Source organism: Aythya marila (assembly GCF_965140915.1).
Source record: "Aythya marila genome assembly, chromosome: 3".
Taxonomy (NCBI): Eukaryota; Metazoa; Chordata; class Aves; order Anseriformes; family Anatidae; genus Aythya; species Aythya marila.
Window position 1 is genome coordinate 71,428,137 of NC_139044.1, and position 14,853 is coordinate 71,442,989.

At 36.1% G+C, this 14,853-nt stretch overlaps 1 protein-coding gene across 1 annotated transcript in view; it reads left to right on the forward strand.

Annotated features, from left to right (window-relative positions):
* Positions 1–14,853, forward strand: part of FIG4 (FIG4 phosphoinositide 5-phosphatase) — a 67,845-nt gene that overhangs the window by 33,080 nt on the left and 19,912 nt on the right. Inside the window, exons 16-21 of the mRNA XM_082757405.1 lie at positions 2,676–2,814; positions 5,509–5,567; positions 5,873–6,020; positions 6,908–6,991; positions 9,359–9,554; positions 12,792–12,874. Of these exons, the coding sequence (XP_082613531.1) occupies positions 2,676–2,814; positions 5,509–5,567; positions 5,873–6,020; positions 6,908–6,991; positions 9,359–9,554; positions 12,792–12,874 (709 nt within the window). The remainder of the gene's footprint in view (positions 1–2,675; positions 2,815–5,508; positions 5,568–5,872; positions 6,021–6,907; positions 6,992–9,358; positions 9,555–12,791; positions 12,875–14,853) is intronic.

Here is a 14,853-nt window from a genome sequence, read left to right on the forward strand (position 1 = left end):
GGTGGAAACTTCTCTGCTTTCTTGGATCTTGTTAAGCACTTTCTTTAAACCACTAAATAAATAATTTATCAGGAAGAAAGAATGTATGTTATTGCTTGTGACTTTTCCTTTCTGTTTATTACTCAGTGTCCTTAACAAGTTTTTCTTTAAAAAAGATGTTTTTACTGAGTTTTGCATAGCCTTCTTGCATAGGTCCTGGTCTTCCTCATTCTCTGCTCGTGTCTTCCTGTGCTGACTTAACACTGGTAGGTAGCCAAGCACCACACAGCTCTCTCACTCCGTCTCCTCAACAGAACCAGGGGAGAAAAATACTATGAAAAAGCTCATGGGTTGAGATAAGGACAAGGAGATTGTTCACCAATTACTGTCACAGGCAAAACAGACTCAGTGTAGGGAAGATTAAATTAATTTATTGCCAATTTGTAACAATAGAGAGCAATGAGAAGTAAAAGCAAACTAAAAACACTTTCCACCCCTAATCCATTTTCTTCTATGCTCTCCCATAAGCAGTGTGGGGAATCGGGACTGTGGTCAGTCCCTAATACTTAATCTTCGACGCTCCTTCATGGTCACTCTTTTCCTCTGCTCTGCTGAGGGCTCCTCCACAGGCTGCAGCGTGGAGATCTCCATGTGGGACCCATGGGCTGCAGGGGGACAGCCTGCTCCACCAGGGGCCTCTCCACAGGCCGCAGGGGAACTGCTGCTGCCTGCCTGGAGCACCTCCTGCCCTCCTGCTGCACTGACCCTGGGGGTCTGCAGAGCTGGTTCTCACTCCTCCCTCTCCCAGCTGCTGTCACACAGCAAGGTTTTTTCCCTTTCTTCAGTCTGCTCTCCCACAGGCCCACCCAGCATTGCTTGGCTCTGGCCAGCAGCAGGTCCCTTTTGGAGCCATCTGAAGCTGGCTCTGATCTGACATGGGGCTGCCCCTGGTCTCCTCTCACCCCTGCAGCATCTCTTGCCATGTAAACCCAATACACTTTGTTAAACTGTGACACTATCTTGCAGAAGTAATATGTTCTGAAAGCCCTAAGGACCTATGTATGCTTTTGAGTATTACTGTGTAAGAATTAGTAAGCTGATCCTCTTAAGAAAATAAATAAGGCGAGCAGCAAAAAAGAAGGTAAAATAAGTATATTTTTGCACAGTGCTCTGAAGGGACAATAAAAGTATCTGGAAGGAGTAGTGGAGAGAAAAGGAAGAAAAAGCCAGATTCCGGGTGAAGGGCTCTCTAAGTAGGGAGGGGATGTGGAAAAACATCAACATTTCCCCTTTCTTTCACTTTTCCTGGTGCCCTGCCCTGCTTCACCATGTGGCTGCTTAATACAGAAGATTCCATATCCAAATATTGACTCCAACACGTGCACTTTGCTGTAAAGTTTCATACTATCCTATAATCTTGCCACCAGATTTCTATATAGCGTTTCATTTGTCAGCTGTTTGTGTGTCTGAATTCCTTGTAAAAACACTACACCTTGCATGGGGAAAGAGATGTGGGCTGAGATTTTGGTATCACACCATTGGTTTGTGGATTCTGTTGGTTATTTTACCTGCTTTTTGGTACACTGAGAATTCAGTTTGTTTTTTTGATGCAGTGTGTTGCTAAAGGGACACTCGTCTCATAATACTCTTTCTGAAACACGGAGAGAGCTGAAGAAGTAATGCTGTCAGAGTGCCTCTCTAGTCTGAACTATTCTGTGTCTGATGATTACTGAAGTGCCAACAGAAGTGGAGACGAGAGCTTTCCACATGCTAATTCCTCAGGGCTTAAGTAGAGCTCAATTTCCACATATTCCCCCTACCTGAAGATCTTTTCCATGTAAGCATCCTCTGCTTCTCTACATCTGCTTGCAAAGTTGTCGCCCTCACTGTTCACCATCCCCAAGCCCTCACCTGACTCCTGTTTTTCCTCAGATCTGTTTTAACTCATCCTATCTGCAGCTGGGTAGTGAGGGAGATTTCAAAGACGTAGATGAACAACATTTTTTGTCATGCTTCATCTACAGTGGCCTGTAACTGCTGGATTTTGTATTTGCCTTATTAAAGTAATGAAGTTTAGGACATGGTGATGGAAATTCATCTTTTGATGATTTCAGCCTACAGGAAAAAAGTCCACATTTTTAAAAGGTGTTTATAAAGTTTAATCATTTTACTGACTGTTCTGTAGTAAAAAACAAACAAACAAAAAACAACAACAAATTCTTAATTTTTATCTGCTGAGGGAAATGTGTGCATTGTATTGGTGGTTGTTTAATTTCAAGGAATTACTCTTCTGTTATTGAATGTTTGGTATCTGACTTCAGTGTATTTGGTATCTGCTCTGTAGACCAAGTCTAAATGCATGCACGTGTTTTGTGCATGCACATACACGCAGAGGTGAGAGACCAAGCTGCAGGATGAGATCTTACCTCTGTCAAGGTTTCAGGCCAAGCTTCTGCCTCGAATTTGTTAGAGAAGCCAAGGAAAGAGGCAGCACTGAAACCAGCCCCACGTGCACTGCAGCGTGGCAGAAAGTCAAGTCTAAAGGAAGTTTTGTTGTGTTGTTTGAAGCCCAGAGGTCCCTGTGGGAGTCTTAGGACATGTGTGCGGGGTCTGTGAGGAGAAAATCTAACAAATAAGCAGCTGCCTGAAGGAACTTGAGCTCTGCAGTGCCAGTAAGCGTATCTCTTATCTCACAGATGCAGACAGGCAAGACTCCATCAATCTCTTTCTGGGAGTATTCAAGCCTACAGAAGGGAAGCCTCATCTTTGGGAACTACCTACTGATTTTTATTTGCATCACAAGAACACCCTCGGTCTATCCCAGACCAGGCGAAGGTATTTTGATGTTCTGGTTTCTTTTGTTTAGTGTTGCTCTAATAAATTTTAAAAATGCACGCTGCTAACCAAATAATGTGGTCAACCTGTTGAAAACTCATTTTCTTAATTAACTACCGTTTTTTTACACTTTTACAAACACTTAAACAAAAAAGAAACCTTCAAGAGATTACCAGAAGTGTTGGACGTTGGTGTTTTGAAGGGTTTGCTTTAATAAGTTATTTTCCTGCTGTACTGAAAAAAAGAAGCTTCATTTTGTATGAAATAGTCCTGCAGTGTGAAGTGTTTCACTGTCTTGGTGAAATACAGTTAGCAATGCCCTAGATAAGCTGTATACAGGTGTGGTTTTGATGGTTGAATGTATTAAGTTGGTGTTGTATTGGGTATTTTTATGCGCATAAACTTTGTGTATATTTTTGTCTAGTGCACTTAGTCTGCTGCTGTGCTTACCAGGAAGCCCATCATTTTTTACCTTCCTTTCAGCCTATTTTGAAGATTTGTTTTCCTTCAATTGCATCCCATTGTAATTGCACAGTAATATACAGAAATAATAGAGTTGAAGTTTAAAAACTGTAGAGTCATTTTTAGACTGATTGCTTTGGAATGTGGAATGATTTCATTAAAGATTGTAAATGCTATGTCTAAAAATATGTTTTCGTTTTAATAATAAGGACAGTACTAGGCTTTTTGCTACGTATATTTTATGGATTTTGTTGTTTTGCATTTCTGTTCATTCTACAAGTTGTAAAGCTGATGGTCGTATCACTGATGGTGGATGCAAATATCTGCATTTAGATTTTTGTCTGGGGATGAGTCCAAGTGTTTAAACTGTGCATATGGTCCCTGTTGGCTGCTTGTTCCATTAACCCATCATGATAGGACAGTTCTTAAATTTTAGTCTTTTTCTCCTGTTTCCCGAGGCTTCTGTTGAGGCTAGCTCCTATCAGCCATGTAACTGAGTGCTAGTTCAGACGTGAAACATGCAAGATTCATTTTGTTGCTTACTGGTTCCAGACATTGTTGTATGTCAAAATGAATTCAGCTGAACAAAATGACATCTCCATGTAATAAGCAGATAGCAAAAAAAAACTCTTGTGAGTAATTTTTGCTTGTTTCTACTGAAGTATTTTGCAAGGTCTTCAGATAACTTCTTCCTGCCTCTCTGTTAGAATCCGTGGGTAGAGGAGCAAAGGAAGCAATGAAAACAAGGATATAGAAAGAGAATGAAGATGTTTCCTGTCATTGAAACGTCTTATGACTATTTCTGCTTTTCCTATATTGTATTTGTCTCTGCATCAGAAAAAAAAAAAAAAAAAAAAAAAAAAGAAAGATTTCATAATGACTTTCATTATTACTTTTGTATAATTTGTGACTCACATGAAAGGACAGTGAAGATGGAAAAGAAGATTTTCTTTTGTCTTTTTTACTTAAATTAAGTAAATTTTTAAGTAAAAATTTTTACTTAAAATTTTTACTTGTCATTTGTGCAAGCAACAAGACTTGGATATGTCTACACAGATTCTGAAGGCACTGAAAAAACTGGCTTGCTAGCATGGCCTGATATAATACTTTATCAAGAGATGAAGAGATGGGACTGTCAGATGTAACTCAGTCTTTTCTGTTTAGGACATTCACAGTTGTTGGAACTGAAATACATTGCCCTACCTGTTTTACACCATTTGTGAAGTCCCACTGACAAACCTCTCCCTGGGTATGGGAATACACCCATTGCTTGTGCTCCAGGTAGCTACATTGACATCAGGAGGAGATAACCGCTATATAATACCCTGATAATACAGCCCTTAGCATCATGAATACACATGTATTTGAAATAAAATCAATGAAGATATGTAAATATATTTTCCTTCAAAGTAATGAAATAATAGAAATTGTCAGAGTAATTTAGAGAAATTTTTGAAGTATGTTTGAGAAGAGAAAATCAAAATATGTAAATATAAAAGATAAAACATGCTTTATTTTAGGAATGCTGTTTCCTTTGGGTTTTGTTGTTGTTGTTTTTGTTCTTTTCAGAAATATTGAATAAGCTTCCAGCAGGCCATGTGTGTTTTTTTTTTTGCTATTAGTTATGCTAACATATAATTCTTAGACTTGAGAGAAGTGTCATATTAAAATTTATTTCTACATGTACAAGTCAGTTGCTTTGAAAATCTTCTGGTTTTATTTATTTATTTTCATTTACCTTCATTTCCTCATACTGTTTTCCTAAATCTTGTGATCTAAATAACAAATGGTGGTGGGGTGGGAATATTTACTTTATTATTTTTTTTTTAAATAAGAACAAAAAATATACATGTAAAGTATGCTTATTGCATGGCTTTGCATATTCTTAATTGATTTCTCCATATACCTTCTATATGTCATAGAAGCTTAATTTTCAGTCCCATAGGTAGGGCAGATGTACTTTGTTCAGTGGAACAAAACCACTCTGCTCCCCATACCTGTTTCAGGTGTTCAGGCTTCATGTGTTTAAATTTCATGTCCTCTGAGCAAAGTTGTAAAGTAGGGGCCTGTTGAGAGCATCTATCCAAGGATAATTCTTTACTTCCTTCCCCTTGATTATAAGGAAACGTTTACCAATGAGACTGTATGGTTAGGTAACTGTTAAGTGCAAATCCTTAGATTGGATGCAAGATGAGATCTTCTGTATCAATTCTGACTGTATTTCCTGTACAGCTATACTTACTGGTGGACCACTGATGTGCTGAAGCATTTACCTCTTCCTTTTGATGAAGGTATGAACTGTATTTGATCTTTCCCTACTGTAGACATACAGTGTCTTATTTCTCTGGGATACTGTGGAGGATATCTTATGAGGAATTGTCATCATGAAGGGAAATCAAATTATGGTGGTTGATAACATGTATTTATGAAAGATGTGCTTCATATTTCCTTCATATTTTCTTGTCTTAGAGGGAATAAGACTCTAGAAAAATGCCTGGTAGGGTGGATACGTAAATGGGCTACTGTTTACCTAGATTTTTGTAGAGTCAAGTCAGTAACTGTTAGTAAAAGAATATTTTTTTTTTCTTTTCCCCAGTGACATGTGCTGAAAACAGACGTAAGTTGACAGTGAAGAAATTCCACAAGTACGAAGAGGAAATTGATATCCATAATGAGTTTTTTCGGCCATATGAGTTGAGCAGCTTTGATGAGACCTTCTGCTTGGCAATGACCAATTCTACACGGTATATTTGGGATGTTTTGGGAGTATAAATCTTGAACTGAAAATTTGAATTCATTCAAAGTGAATGAATTATGCATTTGATTAATTTACTTAAAGCTAGGTAACAGGCTAGATTTTTTCTGAATCTTCAAATTTAGCCAATTCTTAGAAACTAAACCATAACACTAAAATGGAAAATTAGTGCTGAAAAATTCTGTTAAGATAGCACTTAAATTTACAATTATTTTCCACTATGGAGTATGTAATATAAGGGCATTTGTAGGCTGAGAAATGGGTTTTCTCTGTGGACTCATTAGATCATGGAGGCTACCTTCAAAGCAATTGTTTTTTAATTGTTCTGCTTGCATTTTACTTTATTACTTTTTTTAGTGCACCAGGTTCTCAGAGCTGGCTTGGTAATTTTTTTGTTGGCAGCAACCAGATGGATATTCTAAGCATAATCTTAATCACGCTTTAGCTAATGATTTCCAGGCAGATTATGCTTCATGTAGCTTTTTGACCCAATTTCAGTGTTGGCAGCATTTTGAAAACAATGTATGTGAGTCACAGGGCTTCATCAGTACAGGAGTATGCCATTGCTCTAGCCTCCTTGGCAAGTGGTAATGTTTGTAGCTGTTTCATGAGACCAAATGATGCTATGGAAAACTTTTTAAATATGTAGTAGGGGTTTTATATGCACGTGACCTTAACTTGTAGTGACAAAGTTCTTTTCATGCATATATATATATATATATATATATATATATATTTAATGCAAAGGTAAATGTTAGAAGTAGTTCTTCCAGATTTATTGTGTGTGTGTGTGTGTGTCTGTGTCTCTCTGTGTGTGTGTGTGTGTGTGTGTGTTCAATTTTGCTTATGATGAGGTTTTCTTTTCTCTTTTGCCAGGGATTTTATGCCTAAGAATATGGGGATTGATCCAAGCCCATTTACTGTTCGTAAACCCGATGAAACTGGAAAATCAGTGCTGGGGTAAGTTAGAAATAGAAAATTTTGTTCTGGTTCAATAATAGTGAAATTGTAATGCAAATATATAAACACTGTGTGTTTGTGTAGTATATTCTCTGTGACGTGAGAAATAAAAAATCATTGATGGTATACTGTAGAAGTGTATGCTTTGAAAATCATATCTAATTCATGATTTGTATTTGATGCTGGGAATATTTTATTCAGATTGTTTAATCTTTTCTATATAAGTGAAACTCATAAGGTAATTTTTTCTAGAATGAAGATACAGAACTTGTTAAAATTTGATCATCTCTTGGTACTGGTGCCAACTTTGTATTCACTATTGTAGATGGACCATATATCATTGTTGCCTTACAAGTAAATTTTGTATAAATAGAACATATCCTGAAACAGCAGTAACTGACTATTTCAGCATAGTTTTTGATCAAAAAAGTAAAAATGTTACAGGAAAATATTTATATAAAATTATATAAAGCAGTTATACAATAGTTACTGGGACAAATGAATGTTTCATGTAGCTGCTTTTCCATTCTGGTCTCGCATCATTACTTCATTTATTCCATCATTGTGTTTGATCTGCCAAATCACATAAGAGCTGTGGGACTCTTCTGGAACCACTTCATTCTCTCTTAGATACCTCATATTAAGGAAACATTTTATCAGTAGTGACTAAACCTGTGCCGTCACAGTGTTGTAAGTTCTTCTGAAAACTTTGCGTTCTGTTACAAGCTATAAAATTTGACTGTCTCATAAATAACATCTGTTATGCCTTGACCGTGAGAGACTCACTGTCCATAAATGTTGAGCAGTCTATGCTTATCACTAGCAGAACCCGATTTCATACAGGTAATGTTCCCTGGGAATAAGCAGAAAGACTGTTTGATAGCTATACAATTTACCTCTTCTAAGAACTGTGCCTGTTTGTGTGCTTTTGAAAAAAAACTTTATTCTTCTCCTTTGGTATAGTGTCATATTTTGGACTAACTTCTGTCCAGCTATACTATGAAATACTTAACCATTTTATATCTTTCTCAAGTGCTTTGCTTCAGGCTCTCCACTCTGACTTTGAGGGATTGTTACAAGATAGATAGCTGGATCAGAGCCATGATCCCTGGGTATTTCTCATAAGGCTTTCCATGCATTTGCTAATGTTCTGGCGTAAAATGTGGCTTCAGCCTTCCGCCTTACTTTAGAGATATTTAACCCTTTAGATGGGAAAGAGATTTTATTTCTAAATGCAACAATGCATGCAACAGTGAGTTATTCCTATTATTTCTTAGCAACTTTCTAGTCTACAGGTCTTTCAAGCAGCTTCCAGAAAAAAAGTCTAGCAATTTGTCCTGCAATGCCCTTTCAAGAGTATAAAGTTCTCCAGCATAGTCCAGGCAGGCAGCAAGATCTTTAGAGAACAGAATCCTGCCAGTGAGATGAGTTCCTCAGCACTTTCAAGGTTGGACATTTTGGATGTAGTTCTATATCCCAGCTCTTTCTATTACTACAATTTCATATTCCCCAACTTTTCTATTTAGGGAAATGCTAAGAAATTTCTGCCTGACACAGCAATCTGTCATTCTCAGTAGAAGAGTTTGTAGCTGAGTGTTATAGTCCTGAATCGTTAGCTTTGCCACAACCAAGTTTTACTTCTCTTTTCTCACTAATTTTTTCAACCTCTTCATTGTCAGATAGTCAGATTGTTTTGGTAGATGCTGGTACTTGGCTCATGGCCAGCTCTGTAGAAAAAGGAAAATAATTACGTACTCATGTCTAGGTAACTTCTTCATAATGACTTTCTCCAGAATAAGTGAAATTCTATTTTTTGTTTTATATGGCCGCTAGATGTGGTCTCTTTGCTTTGCATTTTTTCAGCATCTTCTGATTTATTATGACATTTCTGGAGGATTTGATAATCTGTTTTCGTCTGTTAGTGTTGTGGTCCCCTAGGACAGTTAGATGTTGGCCTTCTCCTGGAAGATTTGGGACCTGAGAATAAAAAAGTTAGTGAACTGGTTAATATTCATCAGCAAGTGAAACTTTTTCCCAGAATAAAATCAAACATCTTATGTCTCAATGAATTCTTGTGTGTGTGTATATATATATTAATATGACAATATGGGGGAAACATTTAAAAAGAGAGCCAGAGAATTGCTGAGGAAAAGCTGGCTTAATCCAGTGAGATCTCTTTAGATGTTCTGGAATAACAAGAGATTGGTGAAAATCAAATCAATCATGGGATTCAAAACGTGAGCAGCAAGTTGCTCCAGCGGATAGAACTTCTCTTTTCCTCCTGTAAGGTAGTAATCAAAATTAGGAGTTTGAAGTACTTGCTATTAATAGCTTTCTGATTTCATAAATACACACTGCCTTTCATAGGAACAAAAGTAATCGAGAAGAAACTGTGCTGCAGCGCAAAACTGCTGCTAGTGCTCCGCCACCCCCAAGCGAGGAGGCAGTGTCAAGTAGTTCTGAAGATGATTCCGGGACAGACAAAGAAGATGAAGGAGCTGTTTCTCAGCGCTCTACTCCAGTAAAGGTGACTGATACAGGAGATAACACAAAAATCACAGAGGTAAGAAATCATTGTGGTGGGCAAAAAAGCTAACCATGAACTTCAAGTTCACATTTCCATTAAAAAAAAAAAGTTTTTGTAAACAGTAAATATTACAGAACAATCAGAAGTAAAACACAGAAATTAAGAGAAAAACGTTTCCAGTATTAGCCACGCTGGCTATAAAACTTTGCTATTTTCAGTTTCATATAAGAGTCTTCAATTACACCGCACATTTCACACAGCTTCAAGTGGAAAATAACATACATAAAGAATGGAAAATAATGTTTAAAACCTACGGCATTTGAAAGGGACTCAGGTCAGGTGTAGTCCATAATACCGTGTCTAAAATATATCTATGTTAATTTGGTAGTTCAAAGCAGTAGTATACTTTTGATCATCATCCCTTACTACGCTTTAGCTCACATTTTGGTACAGATCTGAGGTCCTGAGACCTCAGACCACCTCTTTCATTTAGAAATCGCCTCCTTTTGAGTAATGGTACTTGTTCATGTGGATATTACTGTAAATTAATGTTCAATCTGACTAAATTTCACCCCGATTTATCTGTGGAGTTTTAAATTGTTTCCTAATGAAGTTCTCTGAATTGTCAAAAACAATAGAACAAAACTACTTCTAAAAATGACTGTTATCATTTTGTCACATTGGTTAATTGGAGTTAATGCTGACCATTAACTCCAAGGTTAAAGACAGTGGCAGGATAATAGGTGCGATTGTGCATGCAGAGTCATATAAAAAGAACGTGTATTCTCTGCTATGGGTTATTAATCCTTTAATGCCTTTTTTTTTTTTTTTGCTAGCATAACTCCAATTCTGTTGGAATCCCTTTAGTGCTAATTTACACTAATTTGTATGAAGTATTATGCAAATACCAATTTTACAAATTCATGTAACGTTTCTCCAAATTCTTTTTAATAAATACCTATTTTGGGTACCACTGAAAATGTCTTAAAAACACGTGTATTTCTTCCAAGTCACAGCTAATTTAAATGGTTATCATGTTCTACTTGTGTATGTTACTGCTTTTGTAGAAACTTCAGTATTCGTGACCTTCGTCAGTATAAGATGTAGTACCTGACAGGCAACAGAGAATAAACCTGCTTGTTTTTCTGCTACAATTCAAATTTTTATTCCAATCAGTCTTTACCCTCCGGTAGATTTTCACCCTTCTGTATAACACTTTCTTCCAAACTTCAGCAAAGTTTTTTGCAATAAAATAACTATGAAGTTGTGTGATATTAATTTTGGAGAATTTGTATTAACTGTTAAATACTTTTCCAGCAATTCAGGTTATTTTTAGAGTTTTTGTTTTTTATCAGAAATCCAATCCTATTTTCTTTATGATTCTTACCATTGAACACTTACACAATATATTTCACTACAGATTTTCCATCTGTGTATTAAGCACACTTCAACACTGAGACCTAAGATACATTTTTTTAGATATTAAAGATGTTTAAATGAACAGTGCATGTAAACACAAAATATGATTTAAGTTAGTATTGAATATTAATAGCTTACAATTGGGTGAAATATTCTGATTTTTGTTAATGCACATGAAGACATACTTTCCATTTTATTGCACCTTTTCATGCATCAAATTTTAGTCATAAATTGCATTGCTAATTTTCATCAGGATTACCTGTTCTGCTAGGCTGTGTTAGCAATTAACTTGGCTTATCATTAATGTCTGTGCCTGCTATTGTAAATTTGTTTATTCTCTTCAAAAGTACAAAGCCTGTATTAGACGCATTATTTTTTGAGGCATAATGTTTATGGAAGCTTTTTGTTCAGAAGTCAAACATAAATTAGTAATCTTAAAGACTGTTACCCATTAGATTTTAATATATTCACCAGCTAATCTTCATTTAGCTTGGGAAGAGTTGTTTTTCCATTACTAGGCTAAGCAGAACATCAAATACAGGCTTTTTAAGAAAAGTTTTGAAATTACTCTTCTGGCAGTGGCAATTATTTGTTGTTTCAACACTTGTAGTTAAAAAGTTTTAAAAGAAGACCTATAAATGCAGGGTTTCAAAGCTTGATGGCTGTTAATAACCTAACAAGAAGCAAAACAACAGTGAAAAATGATAGCCTATCTAATTGATTAAATAAGTGTCTATTTTCTAGAACTGGTAAATCATAAAAATATTCCAGATATACTTTTCAGTTAAGCTTAAATTAGAAGAAGAAACTTCAATGAAGACTGCACTTAAAAGCATAAGCTTACAAATACTCTGTTATGTGTCTCTGTTAGTTAAATTGACAATATGCTAACACTCTAGCCAGTGTCAGTCTGCACTTTACTGTTTTCTCATTTGTGGAAAATGGATTTTGTTTAATAGTGTTCAAAAATATGAGAAGTTTGGGAGAAAAGCAGCAGCATGTGGCACTGCTGTGTGTGAAGGAGTTTATATCTGTAAGCTTATATTTTTAGGTGCATTTTTGAGTATATATAGTTATTGCAGAACAATTGGATGTTTGGTCAGGGATTTGAATTTTGGTACTTTTTTACATCAGCAATTGTAAAGCAGAGAATTGTATAGCCGGGGGTGGGGGGATGTGGAACCAGCTAGTTCCTTCCTATTCATATTTCCCAGAAGTTAATAATAAAAATCTTTTATTCTTCTGATCAGGACATACCTTTCTGAAGAGCTCCTTTCACTTCAGATCTTTTTGAACTAAAAGAAAGCTACCTATTTTTATAGTTGACACTCTTGCAATTGCATGTGCCTTATCAGTAACCCCTTAGTTTAACACTGACATACTAAGTACTGTATGTGCATTGGCTCCTTATTATAGCTGACTGACGTGATTGTGTAACTTATAAAATAAAAATAGTTTTCTATTTTACTGAAGGTTGTAATTATTTCAGAATTGACAGAAGGAAATGTGAAAGCAAGTTCCGAACTAACATGTTTTTTTCTTTGTTAAATCTCAACACAGAACAGAATTTAATACGTACATCTTTATATGCCCTATAAATATAAATTATTTTCCTGATTGTTATCTGATGTATATACTTTCTTGATGAACAAATGTCTTGAAGATTTTTTTTACTAAATGATTTTTATTTAAAGAAAACTTCCTAATGTTACTATGTATATGAAAAACTTGTTTGGTTTTGCCAGAACTTATAAAACTATTTTCAGATTTAGAAATAACTCTTTGAAAGCAATTCTGTGTTTAGATGTTGTTACAGTATCCTTGGTCTGAATCTTTGTTCTTATTATGTTCCAGAATGTAGTTCAGTCCACCAAAGATGTGTATGGAGTTAATCTTTCAGATGTTCCTTCAGAAGATGATCTCACAATATACACAAGGTGAGATAAGTTTCCAGCTGTAATCATTAAGAGATAACTTAAATTAGTTAAATAAAGCTTGTCAAAAGGGCTTCTTTGAAGCTTATTTAAATTATAAATTTTAGGCATATTTGGATGTATCCAAACACTGTTCTACTTTTTAAAATCAAACCATTTTCAGATGGTCTGTGTCAACTCTAAATTCTGTGGAAGTAATGCATGCGTCTCCACATGCAAAATTTGGAACTTAAATCAAATGAAATAGACTTTGATAGAAATGACCATCACTTAATACATTCCTAGAAATTAATAAGCAAATTCCATATTAGGAGTGGTTTCATGGCTCTAAACTATGTAGTCTGTGATTTTTTCCTGTTTTTTTTTCTTTTTTTTTTTTTTTTTTCCAAATACTGTATTACACTAATGCAGATTGATCATAACTGAAATAGCCTTTTCTATAAACATGCATACAAATGAATGGAAGGGTTTTTTTTGTTTGAAAAACTTACCTTATTCATAGAAGTATGTGTTAACTGTTACATTTTACCTGAATGTAAATAGTTGTGTGACTTTTGATGCTTAAAGAAAAATGTTTTTCTGACTAGTAGAAATTTTTTTTATTGAAACATCTTGACTATTCAAGCTTGAAGTACAAAATAGTGTATTTTATAGGGAGACTTTGAGGCCGTTACTAAATCTGGTATAGGCTCTGGACAGTAAAGTTGAGAAAACAGGAGGAAGAAGCAGGTAGCAGCACACTCTAGGGGCACGGATATTCAGGTGACAGGTATTTCTACTGTAAATTTCAGTAGAGGACTTTGTAAATTTCAGAAGAGACTTTGGCTGTTGGCATTACCAAAGTTGCATGAAATAACAGCACACAAATATATGTGGTGTGTGGGATTACATGTGCTTATGTTTATAAATACATATGCACAGCATGAAATGTAGCGTGTGTAATAATGTGCTCTTACATACTTCGTTTTGAACTGCATCATGCTGCCACTTGTTTGTAATAATTGGTCTCACGAACCCGAACCATACATGCAGGAAATGAGAGTAAGGTACAGCATATTGCAAGACAGAATACAGCTCCTCAGGTGGTCCAGCAAGTTCCCACTCAGTTCCTGCACTTTGTTGTAAACTGCTACAATGGGAGGCAGCATGCTGCACAGCATGTGCAGTTGCTTCTCAGGAGCTGCTGGCTTACTGTGAGCGGCTGGAGGTAAGAGCTGGTGTGCAAACATCAAGGTGTCACCTCCCAGCTCTGTCTAAGTTGTAGCAGCTACAAAAACTTCTGCTTTTATTTCAAGGGTAACTTGGACTTTCATCCTGTGTAAGACAGTTGTTACCACTCCTGCAGGAGTCATGAACTGCCAGCTCCCACAGAGCAATGAGCAAATTAATAATATGCTGCTCCAACAAAAGGGAAAGACTCCTATTGTATCAGGAACACTTGTTTCTGAATCATCATAACCCCATATAGGGCACTAGTTGTGTGATGCCATTGTTTAAAAAATGTGTATTTAAGCTATTCTCACATTCATTCCTCAATATCACAGAATAGTTTCACTAGAATAGTTTCAGTTGCAGATGAACTGAAACTAGAATTGAACTGAAAAGTTACTTATACAACTCCCTGGTTAAGGACATCATTTCCTGAGCGGCAGTCTTTCTCTTTGAAAACTAGCCAGAATAATGGGAATTCAGTACCAGAGGTCAGTTGGAGAAATCTGAAGGCAAATTGAAGACCCTCCAACTTCCTAAAGGCTTGGAATGCTGTTGCCAAGAGAGCAATTGCTTATGCAAGACACCAGGAGTGCAAATCAATTATATTAGCTTAACAAACCCGTGTTTCAAACACCTGCTTGACTGTAGAATTAACGGGGTTTGAAAAGGGTTCAAGAAAAGTACACGTCATCTCAGAAAAACATCATGTGTATACTGAAGTGAACACTTGTGAGGCATGCAAATTGAAATGAGCTTGTGTGCATTTGTTT